The sequence below is a fragment of the Ostrea edulis genome, chromosome 5, assembly GCF_947568905.1.
Source record: "Ostrea edulis chromosome 5, xbOstEdul1.1, whole genome shotgun sequence".
Taxonomy (NCBI): Eukaryota; Metazoa; Mollusca; class Bivalvia; order Ostreida; family Ostreidae; genus Ostrea; species Ostrea edulis.
In genome coordinates this window covers 91,062,594-91,075,833 of record NC_079168.1, presented here as the reverse complement: position 1 = coordinate 91,075,833, position 13,240 = coordinate 91,062,594, and the positions used below count along the sequence as shown (strand labels likewise).

The 13,240-nt window shown below is 34.2% G+C and overlaps 2 protein-coding genes across 3 annotated transcripts in view; one reads left to right on the top strand and one right to left on the bottom strand.

Moving 5' to 3' along the window:
* LOC125650591 (thyroid receptor-interacting protein 11-like) overlaps nt 1-9,582 on the top strand; it is a 38,820-nt gene extending 29,238 nt beyond the window's left edge. The window contains exon 12 of the mRNA XM_048879000.2: nt 9,444-9,582. The gene's annotated coding sequence lies outside the window, so the exon portion shown is untranslated. The remainder of the gene's footprint in view (nt 1-9,443) is intronic.
* LOC125650593 (uncharacterized) lies at nt 5,996-11,208 on the bottom strand. Of its 2 annotated transcripts, XM_048879005.2 has the most exons (5): nt 10,402-11,208; nt 9,421-9,594; nt 8,640-8,681; nt 7,512-7,728; nt 5,996-6,546 (listed from the first exon to the last, which is right to left on the bottom strand). In XM_048879005.2, the coding sequence occupies exons 1-5, from the start codon at nt 10,570-10,572 to the stop codon at nt 6,539-6,541; spliced, it is 612 nt and encodes a 203-aa protein (XP_048734962.2). In that variant the 5' UTR covers nt 10,573-11,208; the 3' UTR covers nt 5,996-6,538. The 2 variants fall into 2 exon arrangements, with proteins under 2 accessions (XP_048734962.2, XP_048734963.2); XM_048879006.2 differs by lacking the exon at nt 8,640-8,681 and having other exon boundaries at nt 10,402-11,055.
* Nucleotides 11,209-13,240: the final 2,032 nt, after the last annotated feature.

The following is a 13,240-nucleotide window of genomic DNA, read 5'->3' as shown; positions in this document are numbered from 1 at the left end:
CAAAATTTTCATGGGAATAATGTCCCATGTCCCTTTCTTATGCCCCCGCCACAAAGTAGTCGGGGCATGTAGTTTTACCTTTGCCTGTCCTTCCGCAACACCCAGTTTTCTGAAAAAAATTTCTAAACGCCTTCAGATATTGAATTGATCTTCTATATGCAGGTGTATATTGATGAGTTGCAGATCGGGTATGAGTTTTAATCTGGTTTGTTGATTTTTATGGAGTTGTGCCCCTTTAACATAATTTTTTTTACTGTTACGACCAGTTTTCCAGACTTTCTGAATGCTATAAGATATTGAATTGATCTTTTGTATGCAGGTGCATATTGATGAGTTACAGATTGAGTGTGAGTTTTGTTCCGGTTCATTGATTTTTTATGGAGTTGTGCCTCTTTAACTTAGAAAAAATTACTGTTATGACCAGTTTTCCGGTCTTTTTTTCTAAAATGCCTTAAGATTTTGAATTGATTTTTTGTATGCAAGTGTATATTGATGACTTACAGTGTGAGTTTGAATTTTATTCGGGTTTTCTGATTTTTAGCTCTTCTGAGCCGAGAGCTAATGCTATGGCCATTTGTGCGGTGTGCGTAAACTTTTTAGAAAAAGGGCTATAACTCAAGAACCCCTTGGCCAATTTTTTTCAAATTTGTTACAGGGTATCATTGGCCCAAGGGCTTTCATACATACTAAATAGAGGGATGTGACCCTTTAACAAGGGGAGATAATCAGGAAAATACAAACAAAAGTAGTGGTTGCTAAAAAATCTTCTTCTCAAGAACCACTGGGCAGATTATCACCAAACTTACACATAAGGATTAGGATATGTTGTAGATTAAAAATTGTTCAAGGCATTACCCTGGGGCAAAGGGCGTGGTCTCAAGGTCACTTCAAAGTTGACCTAAATTTATATTTCCTTAAATCTTTGATATTTTAGTCATTATAAGGACTAGGATCATCAAATTTTGACAGTTGATGCATCTTAGGTCCTTGTGTCAAGTTGTCTCAAAAGTAGGTCACGGTGACCTACTTTTTGAATTTTGCAGGTATTTATTTTAAAATTAATTTTGATGCATATCTTGGACACTTTGAAGCCTATGATCATCAAAACTTGTTAGTTGGTGGATCATGGGACCTTGAAATGCGTCAACTGAAAAATAGGTCACCGTGACCTACTTTCTGAATTTTATGGCTTATCATTTAGAGATATATTTTAAGTTGTTATTTCAAATACCGAGAGGTTTAGAATCATCAAATCTTGTAAGTTGATGCATTTTGAGGCCTTGAAACATATTTATAAAAAAAGTAGGTCACAGTGACCTACTTTTTGAATTTTGCAGATATTCAAATTTCACATTTTCAATTTTAGATGCATATTTTGGGCACTGTAAAACCTAGGATCATCAAACTTTGTCAGTTGATGCGTCTTCAGTCTTCGGTTTGTGTCGACCAAAAAGTAGGTCACCGTGACCTACTTTTGGTATTTGACAGCTAAATTACAATATTTCAGACACTATTTGACCTACAATCATCCAACTTTGTCAGTTGATGCATCTTGAGTCATCGGAGTGTATCGACCAAAAAGTAGGTCACTGTGACCTACTTTTGGCATTTGACAGTTATATTTATATATTTCAGTCACTAATTGACCTACAATCATCAAACTTTGATAGTTGATGCATCTTGAGTCTACGGAGTGTGTCGACCAAAATGTAGGTCACCTTGACCTACTTTAGGAATTTGACAGCTTTATTTATATATTTCAGATACTATTTGACCTACAGTCATCAAACTTTGTCAGTTGATGGGTCTTGCATGTTCGAAGGGTTTCGACCAAAAAGTAGGTCACCTTGACCTACTTTTGGAATTGGACGGCTATATTTATATAATTCAGATACTATTTGACCTACAGTCATCAAACTTTGTCAGTTGTTGGGTCTTGCATGTTTGAAGGGTGTTGACGAAAAAGTAAGTCACCTTGACCTACTTTTAGAATTTGACGGCTATACTATTTGACCTACAGTCATCAAACTTTATCTATTGATGGGTCTTGCATGTTTGGAGTTCGCTGACCAAAAAGTAGGTCACCATGACCTACGATTGGAATTTGACAGCTATATTTCAATATTCAGATACTAATTGGCTTAAAATCATCAAACTTTGTCAGTTGATATTTTTTGGGTTCTCAAGATGTGTAAACCAAAAAGTAGGTCACATTGACCTACTTTTTTGAATTCTTAGGATTTATCTAAAGATTTAGAATACTAAGAGACTAAGAATAGAAATGGTGGGGTTGTACAATTTATCAGAAGAGCGATTCTAGGCCCTTGGGCCTCTTGTTAATGGAGTTGTGCCCCTTTAAGATAGAAAAATGTATTTATTTTTATGGCTGTTAAAACATATAAAGGATTGAGTTCTTCATTGTACTAAATGCATATAACATACAATCTGAATACCACATTCAATGCTCTATTTCCATGTATTTCCTACATTTGACTTTACTGCAGATTTGTGTGGTGTTGACAGTAACATCTAGTTTGTTTACTCTTCTTAATTTGTTGTTACTGTTTACGGTAGATTTTTAAATCAGATATTAAAATTTTACAAGTTGGAACACATTATAGGGCGAAAAGTTACATTTTACGAGATTTCAAGGGGGGGGGGGGGGGGGGGGGTACATACATTGCCATGTCAAAATACAAAAGCTTAAAGGAGTATGAAGTTATGAAGAAACGTAGATTTCCATTGATTTCCCTGTTATGTGACTTATAAAATAAAGACAAGTGCCATATTATTTATGCCCCTCCACCCACCCTTTCACAGATGGCGTATTCATACAGCGGAAGTACAATTTTTTCCCTTTTCGCAAGTATACCACGCGTCATGCCACTTTTAGTGGCGGCTCTGGAGAGAGATAGAGGGGGGAGGGGTCCAACAAGTAGTTAAATGAATCAATCTGGTGATAGGTATTTGTAATTGATGGTTTTAGAATTTTGAGTCATTTAAAAACCGACCTTCATGCCCGATACATTCGACTCTATAAATTGAAAATATTGTATATAAATTGCTATTACATATCAAAAAGGTGTCCTGTTCTGTGTAATTTTGATTTTTTGTTTCCATTTTTCAGTAAAAGTGAAATACAAATTAAAGTCAGGCTAAAATTATTACCTGTACAAGCCAGCTACTTTGTATATACATGTATGTTAAAGGGAACGTAGGGTCAAAAATCAAATTTTGATATGTGAAAACTAGTACCATGCAGACAACAAAATCTAGCATAGAAAAAATAATTGCTGCTGATAACAAGATTTAATCTGTCATTTACACTGAAAACTGAGCTGAATGGGAGAATCTCTTATCATGGCGGCTGATGACGTGTATGCGGCAATTCATTACAACTGCTGTGCCTAGCACTAAATGGGTTACAGAGTATCTATGATCTAAATGTCGGGAGTTCAAGCGAAATTTTGCACTGTGGTCAAAGGAAAGGGAATACATGTATCTACCTTTTAACATCCCTGATCTCCCCCCAAAACTATGAACATTGTGCAATAATTGGATACATAACCTTGGAAATGAATCTTTTGTTTTTGAACGACATTTTGAGAAAGAGTCTTTTAAAGAGGATATCAGGGTAAGTACCAGTTATATTTGCTTTTTACTCAGTAAATACTAATAATTCTTAATGTGTATAATCAGAGTTTATTTACAACAAACTTTTACTTATATAATGATTTTCTAATTTAATCTATCCTTATCCAGTGAACATTTTGCACAGGCTAAATATGAAGGGATGGGTAAACACTGCTTTTTAAATATTCAAAGTTAAATTAATATCTATTTAAGTTAAGATATTGGGATACACACCAAAACCTATTAAAAAGAAGATGCAGTAACTAAAATATTTGATGGCAGCAAGCCTTAAAGAAATAAGAGAAAATAGCTCAAAAAGATGAGGAAAAGGAAAAGCAGGATACATGTAATACTTTCAAAAATCATCACAGCACTAGCACATTTTGTATTATACTATTGTTTTTAAAGAAATTGAAAATGTACAAGTAAACAAATGTATAGTATAGTATATATGAAGTATAGTATATATGAAGTATAGTATATAGGAAGTAAGTATATATAATTAATTAGTCATTATTTTTCAGCTAATCCATTTTCTTTTGGAAACCAATGAAAACTCATATACAGAACCTATTGACCAACCTGGACTATCAGCATCTAAGGAAACAGGTAATTTGATGCACTTCTCTATTAAATGATTAACAAAGTTTTACAACCAAGGTCATTTTAATTCCCCCTGTGCAGTTAATCTTTCAAGTCTTGACATTTACGTGGCAATTACTGCAGGGGTGTAGTGATAATCAACTAATTTGTGCTGTATACAGATTCACATTGTAAGATTCTCTTGTAAACAGATGTACTAATAAATCAGAAAGAGAGAAAACTACTATGAAAAATAAACTCTTTGTTGTGTGAAATACATATACATGTACATGCACTTTCATGAAAATTCATTACTAAAGTTATAAATTAATGGTTTGATTTCATTTTTATATTTTCAGCTCAATGAAGACATGAATAGTGACAAAAATATCCCACTCTCAATCCATATTGAAGAATAAACCAACTTTGTGCAATATATACAGATAGAATTGCCCAGTCATTGTCCATCATATGTGCTAAGGAATGTTCAAGTGAAGAATGAAGAAGTGAAGATAATGAACAATCCTGTATAAAGAATACAAAATTAAAAGTTTAAGAATTAAGAGTGTCGTTTTCATCAATTTATCCCAATGCACTAGTGTTTTCATTTGAATCTGCTAATAATTCCTCTTCATTATAATCAGGCTCATATTGATATCCTTTGCAGTCAGACATGATAAGATGCTTTCACTGAGAGGCAATTGCCCGGTATACGTCATAAACAGATGGGATTGTGGGAAATATCTTAAAGAGGGATAACTTTATCTTGCAAAATGGCAGCCTCCAGCAGATGATGTGTAGCTATATTTAATAGCCGATTTCTACACAACAGATTACAATCAAATGGAAATAACCAGTGGACTTAATTACTAAATATTTAGTATTTGAAATGTGAAAATATTTTTTTATACCCTACGTTCCCTTTAAGAACACACGCGGCGTTTCTGACATTACTCTGAAATTATTTTTTCATCTTCTCGATATGAAGAGTTCTTGTATGATTTCCAAAGGGTTTGAATTTTATATTGCAGTAATATTACCGTACTTTGTATGTTGGACTGGGTGGGTCAGTGGTTAGAACACTGAATTAGTAATGCAAGGGTCCTGGGTTTGAACCCCAATTGCTCCGAATATTTTCCTCCCTCTTCTTTGCTGCAATAACGTAGTTATGTTCATATGATTATATAACCGTCTGTTAAATATAATTCCTGAGTTACGTTTTTACTTGCAACACCCAGGAACTATCAAAATATGCTGACTCTTAAACAGACCTGGTAATATACCCCACGATTTTGTGTAGAGACAATGTAGGACACGAGTGAACTATTCTTGAAATGTCACGAAAAATGTTATTAAGAAACGTCACTCTTTTTTTAGTTGTCTTTGCATTACTCCCATTCCCATGTGTTTTGTCAAACCCACACATATCAGAAAACAGCTGACTGGGGAGAGGGGATACGAATTTTAGCCATTAAGCCAAAGTGCATCTTGAATTTGTCTTTTTGTACGTTGGTAGTACCGGTACACATCTCTTAAACGGAAAGGAAATTCATTCATATACTTGAGTTTTCCAATGATTGCATAATGTGTAAGCCCCCAAAATAATATTTGCAAAACTAAGGTGTTAGAATTAAATCCCGTTAAAACTCATTCTTCAACAAGAAATGTTTACACAGTTAATAGCCTTGGTTAAATCCTATTGCGACCTACATGTGCAAAGAAACCATAATATACCGAATTGTATTTTGTATTAAAACATGAATACGAAAAAGAATTCAAACAGGATTACCATACATTTTACTGTGATTCAAAATTGGTAGAGATGCCAGTATACAAGTTATGAATAGCGATATATCCAATTAAAATCTTGAACAAGTTAGTGTGCTTCCTGCATATCTTTCCAGTGATCTTTTTTCAGGCGTTTAGAATATCCAACAAATAACAGAAAATTTTAAACTTTGCTTATTGATGTATGCTATTTCCATTTAAGACATTTTATAAAGAACTCATTTATAAATATATCTTCTTCAACATCAATGTATTTCTATTCATTAGAAACAATATTACATGTATATAAAAGTATATTTATTTCACGACCAGTTGGAGGATGCCCCTTGAGATACCACGATTTTAGATGAAATTCATGTACAGCTATACGATCTGCTGTGTAGAACGCGTTATTCCTTGGCACCAAGATTGGATGTAGGTCTCTGGAATTACACTAACCAAAGTCTTATCTCCACACTTGGCTATTTTTAGAGGAATGATCACTCCTGGTGCTATCTAAATTAGAGTGTTTCTGGGATCATATAGTGTGCCTTAGTCAGGAATCTGAAAGAATTAAATAGGAATTAATAAAAGTGTAAACCCACACAAAACATGCAGTATTCATAAAACACAATGTGGAAGTGCATCAATTAAAAGTGTTCCAGCATAAACTTTGTCTTGGAAAACTTTTTTAAGTTCTTGTTCTAGATGTGATTGTGCATATTAATGTTGTTACAATTTGAAACTTTAAGTGATAAAAATGATAATAAAACCACATTATGGTAAAACGAATAATTTATTGAAAAAAAAGTAAATTGTACTGTAAGAAATGAAAAAGTTCAGTGCTAGAAATTTTTGATATGATTAAAACTTCACTTAAGAAACAATGCATGATTTCCAACAATACACTAAAATCTTGGGATTAATTTAATCATTCTTTTGTGTTAGGTTAATTTTCCTTTTATGAAGTTATAATCCTTTTCGTGTAACTAGCATTTTGAAAGTGAATTCATGCAACTGGACTTTCCTTTGGCCTACATAACATTGCCAATTGAATTAAAATAAATCATGTGGGATGAAGATAAGAGTTTTAAGCTACTATTCAACATAAAACGCAGAGTTTTTGACTGCGCATTTCAGTATTTCAGTTTAACACATAGACTAGTTGGCCTAGTCACTGTCATAAAAATACTGATTAAAATATTTCTTTCTGTTCAGTTGCTGACAGGGATATATCCCCCATTTTGTGTAATGTTCATCTCCCTCTGTAAACTGTCTTTTCATGATTTCACATCTCATACATTTACAATTGTCTTTCCATTTCTTCCTTCGACTACGCCGGCCAATTTTATCATTTTCAAGTCGTTTATGGATATCTGCGCTACTTCTAGCCGTATAGGGACTATTTTCACGAATGGTAGACATGGAACGATTCTGGAGAACTTCGCTCCTGTCTAATCGTTCTGTCTGAACGTCTTTTTGTATATGAACTAAACCCGTGAGGGTACTTAAGTCAATATGGTAAATACCCGATTTTTCTAGCTCTTGTAACTCCCGTTGGGGCTGTGCGATTGATTCTTCTTCTCTCTCTTTCTTCTCTACACTCCTGGTTTGTAGCTTTTTACTGTAAGATATTCTCTCGAATCTGTGTTTGGAAACTTGCTTGGAGTCATTTTGAACCGCTGCAGCTATGTTTGGTAAAGATCTTGATAAAGCACTGTTGAGGTCCTTGTCTTTTTCTTTTATCTAGAATTGAATTCAGTAGAATTACTGTTAAGTAAATTTTCAAAGATTTTGTTATATATTTAGAATACTTTTATTTATCTATTTTTATTTTTTTTTGGCAGATATTAAGTAAAATGAAATTGTCAGTATTGAAATTAATCAACAAACCTGTGATTTCTAGAAATGAGAGGATACATGATCAATAATGCATGCTAGTAGGAAAATATACTGATATAGATGTATATTGATTAGTTAAGGTTGCTAACTACAGAATTTATTGATGATCTACAGCCGATTTCGTATTCAGTAAATACATCACGTATGTAAGTCAGGAAACGGTAGAGAAATGAAATTACAGAGGAAAGGGGGGGGGGGGGGGGGGGGTCACGGTTCACTTTATAATTTTTCTTCTGTATTAAACCAAATTAATCACTTTGCGGTGGATTATACTATATATTAACAGCAATTGTTGTTATATTATTTTTAAATTATTTTACTGTATTTTTTGTTAATATAGAAGCATTTAAAACAAATTATGCTAGAAAAGAAATCTAAAATTCTGTAAAATATGAGGGATCAGGATTTACGAAATATCTGTAAGCTAACTCTCATCCTTGGAAGATTGATGCCATTGAATTTTGTTCGCTTCATCTGAATCTATGAAATTTCAAAAGACAACAACAATCATTTCTTGATTAGAAAACAAGAAACTAAAAGCCAAGAAGCAGAATACAGGTAAATAAAAAAACAACAACCTAAAAGCAGTTAAATAATAATACCCTGTTTGATAGTTATAACAAGAAACTCCCTTCACCAATTCCACATGCAGAAAATATCAGTCAACTAAATAAAACTAAGGAACAATATGGCATGCGAGCGAAATGAGAAAATCAAATTCTAGTGAGTTTTTTTTTTCTACTAGTCTGATTCACCTGAGTTTCACTGTATTTCCATCTTGTAAAATGAATCGTCACCTTTGAACATATTTAAAACATTTTATTATGTCTCTCGGGAATATTACTAGTTAGTACTTGGTTTTCCGTGCAGTCTTTATTAGAAATCATGGAGACATTATACTTGGTAAACACTGGTAATGGATATGACTACTATGACACAATAAATGAAGAGGCAATATGTTGGAATCTTGGTTAATTTATCCTGTCAGTTTGGAATAAAATAAGTTGGCATATAGCTACGTAAATATTTAACACCACTGTGGAGAGTTTCGGTAACGATCACTTTCACCAAGCTTAAACAGGTTTTATCACCGGGAGACCTGGGGATTTGTGTTTTATGTACATAACATATATCCTTGCCGGGTTATTGCATGATCCATGGTGTCAAGACAGTGTATAGCTAAACATTTGGACAGGATCTTGCAAATATGGCATAAATTCTCGAAGAGCAATCTTTTCTTTCACCTCTATTATATTCATTGCAGAAGCAAGATAATTGCATAAATTATTGATACATGACGTAGTGTATCTCACACGAGTTGTTTGGTATTTAACATGTTCTATGGTTAACTTGTATAGTAACGCCAAATCAATGTATATTGAACAAATTTGCCTACTTTTTCTGAATAAATCAGCAATACTTTTGAATATAAATCGTTTAAACCATAGACCTTGTAGGTAATATATAGTCAAACTGTATTCATGTTGAGTATGGCTTGAAGAAGTATAGTTTATATTTTTGTGACATCTGGTTTACCTGGATTCCCACTGTCTTTTTAGTGTTGGTGATGACGTCAGATTTGGCTGCCGCAGCGGGGACGGATGCGTTAGTTGAGGTAGTGATGACGCTGGAGGTTGTACACAGAGACGGTAGCTTCAGGCTGTCTAAAGTCAAAGAACGGGTGCCTATCCCCATAGACTTGTTTTGTCTCTGCAATTGTGTACAGAAAGTATATCACGTGACAGTAACAGGAAGGAAGTTTATAACACGTGACAATAACAGGAAGGAAGTTTATGAACTACTAGTATTCATGACCATGTAATGTAAATATCCCTTTTCTCACCAATTATTAAAAACAATGCTTTTACTTTATTACATAGTCTGCATCCTCTATCGCTGCATTTAAAATCCACTGGCAGTTTGGTTTTTTTAAATTTATTTCATTTTATTTTTAGAGGGAGGGGGTAACTTTATGTAGATAAATAAAATTGCAATAACTGATCAAATAATAAAGATTTATGAATACTGAATAAATTTTTAAAAGGACAAACGAAACACACACACACACAAATTTCATCATTTCAGCTACAGTATACATGTGTGTGTGTGTGTATATATATATATATATCGGCATGATGTGTATTGTAAAAGCGTCGATATTGTATGAATGATAATTGACGCATCTTAAATGCCGGGGAGAAATGTAAATATTCCTATTTAAATTAAACACTTTTAAAAATTCCGATGGAGTGCGCACTTGTTATGAACACACAATCTCTGAAGTTTGAATTGCATTGCAGACGACTGAACATTTATCGCAGTTGGCAATCCTGATTCACAAAAACAAAGCAAATATTTAAAGTACCAATTCATGCATCTTTAAAGGATCTTATTTTAAAGTTAAAAATTCAAATTAGACATCATGTGTGTATAGTTGTTAAAAAGAAAGGCAATACGCGACCTCAAAATTGAACATTTTGAAACCATTGAGTTTATCCATAATTGATCTCTTCCTACCTTAGGAACGATTTGAGCTTTAACTCCAAAATCGATTTTAGGTAGATTTCTATTACGGTCTTGCAGAACTTTCCATCTCTGAATATAAGAACTTCTGTCTGTTTTGCGATTTTTACGGATATTACCCGGACTTGGAGCACGTGGACTTGTCTCTGGCGAATAAGTTGACATTTTTTCGCCTAATATTTACTTACATAAAGTAATATGATATATGTCATCAAATGTCAAACGTTCCAGCCGTTATATCCATGATCCAACAATTATGCCCGACACAAGAAACTCATATTTAAAATTCTCTCCACGGGATAAACACATAACGGTACATCCACATTACCACTAAACATCAAAATAAATACACTTAATCAAGTATGAATGTATATCCATCGACCACCTAGACAGTTGGAATTGCGCCGTTCCACTGTGTAACTCCCAAAATTCTTTGTTGTGTTTATTTGCGCGTTGTCTCCTCGTTTTTATCGAAAGAGAAATCAGTCCAATAGATATACACCGTAATTAGCCCTACGTTGACATGGGGTCTTAAAAAAGTAAATCCTTGCAACGCCGAATCGACCTAATCGGTCAGAGGGCTAGTTGGTGGTAGAATAATTATATTGCCCACCGTCGGTATTTTTAACCATGATCTGCTTTGATCCGTTGTACCTGTGAATGCGGCTTTTCATTTCCCATGCACTCCACAAATAAAGATTAGTGTAAGCGCTATTTGTATGGAATAAAAATATTACAAGCTATATATAAGCCCATTTTATTGATTCCGTGCTCGTATTTTCATGAGCTTAACAGGTTGTACGTAAAAACGAAGTTTTTTGACATGAAAAGGGGACACATGTACAGCGATCTCTGCATGTTGGAAATCTTTGAATTACTTGTAAAAGTCGATTATATATATATATATATATATATATATATATATATATATATAGTTTTTGTATTTTAGCCCATCTGAGCCATAGGCGAAAGTGATTTTGCTGTTTTATGTATTAAAAATCATTATTTTCATTCATATGTCGATTCGATATACCCCAGTGAACTCGAAATAAAAGACACCACAGTCTTCCACATATACTCCGTACTTATATATTTTATTGATCATAGATGTAAACGGCAAACTCAACTTTATGACATACGGATGACCGACAGCTTCTCCATCGTCAACTTTCTATATTTATAGATGTAGCAATCTTACATTATCACATGCTGCGATGCATATTGTTTTTATGTCTCAACTGATTTCTTACGCAAGAGCATGTTCTGCGTATGGTCAATTTTTAAATCGAGACAGGCTGACAAACAAGTTGATGTACAGGGGTTTCAACAGTCCCCTTGAAAGTCAGCATTTTGCAAATTATATGGTCATTAAAGCGGTCTGGTTTACCAATACAACCTGCCATTTGGTCAAATGCAGTCCGACCAGTTTCATACCAAGACTTTCTCTTACGTAGGAATGACAAACAACCTGATTTATAATCAAGAGACTATATATTTTCAATGAAAAACTTGGGGTCCGGGTTAGAATAGGTCCTCAGTACCCCGTTGCTTGTCGTAAGAGGCGACTATATGGGGCGATCCTTCGGATGAGAACGCAAAAACCGAGGTCCCGTGTCACAGCAGGTGTGGCACGATAAAGATCCCCACTGCTCAATAGCCATAAGCGCCGATCATAGGCCTAAATTTTGCAGCCCTTCACCGTCAGTTGGCCCATATTTTATTTACCTACGGGGAGGAGAGGGGGACGTGATGCTAACAAACTTGATTCTTCACTATGTCAGGAAGCTTTTATGTAAATGTAAACTTCTCTGACCTGATGGTTCTTGAGAAGCCTTCTTCTCAAGAACCACTGGGACAGAAGAGCTGAAATTTATATGAAAGCTTCCCGACATCGTGCAGATTCAAGTTTGTTAAAACCATGACCCCTGGGGGTAGGATGGGGCCACATTAGGGGATGAAAGATTTACATGCAAATATATCGAGAAAATCTTTAAAAATCTCAAGAACCACTGGGCCAGGAAAGTACAAATTTACATGAAAGTTTCCTGACGTAGTGCAGATTCAAGTTTGTAAAAACCATGGCCCCCAGGAGTAGGATGGGGCCACAATAAGGGATCAAAGTTTTACATAGAAATATATAGGGACAATATTTTAGAATCTTCTTCTCCAGAACCAATGGATCAAAAAAGTTTATATTTACATGAAAGCTTTCTGACATAGTGCAAATTCAAATTTGTTAAAACCATGGCCCCCAGGGGTAGGATGGGGCCACAATTGAGATCAAAGTTTTACATGCAAATGTATAGGGAAAACCTTTAGACATGGGCCAAGGTGACTCAGGTTAGCGATGTGGTCCATGGACCTTTTCTATATTTTCCATTTGTGTTGTATACTTTTCTATTTGTATTGTATATTTACCATTTGTAAACTTTTAATTTGCATTGGTTCTTTCGATTTGTTATGAATGATTCCATTGGTCAAGTTTTACGTGTTGAAAACGAGCAAAATGTTCCGGATGCTCGACCACAAGATAAACTGGTCCCCAATATCCATGCAGGAAGTATAGCTTATGTCTTCATAATCAAACCATGGTTTAAACCAATAAAATCCTGTATCTAATCTAAATAAGCAATCCCTAGGATACAATACAATGGGAAAATTATACAATGCAGATGAAAATTTTTACAATGCAAATAAACATTATACAATGCAAATTGAAAAAAAAATGTAGGAATTGATAAAGTATACAATAGAAACGAAAAAAATATACAATACAAATTGAAAATGTACAATACAAATGAAAACTTCTACAATATAAATGAAAGATTATACA

Bases quoted from the DNA above. Each gene is read 5' to 3' on its own strand.
- LOC125650593 (XM_048879005.2), bottom strand. From the start codon at position 10,572: ATGTCAACTTATTCGCCAGAGACAAGTCCACGTGCTCCAAGTCCGGGT. The intron at 9,595-10,401 runs GTAGGAAGAGAT...ACACAATTGCAG, and splicing joins AAGCTCAAATCGTTCCTAAG to AGACAAAACAAGTCTATGGG. The intron at 7,729-8,639 runs GTGAATCAGACT...ATTCAATTCTAG, and splicing joins GGAAATACAGTGAAACTCAG to ATAAAAGAAAAAGACAAGGA.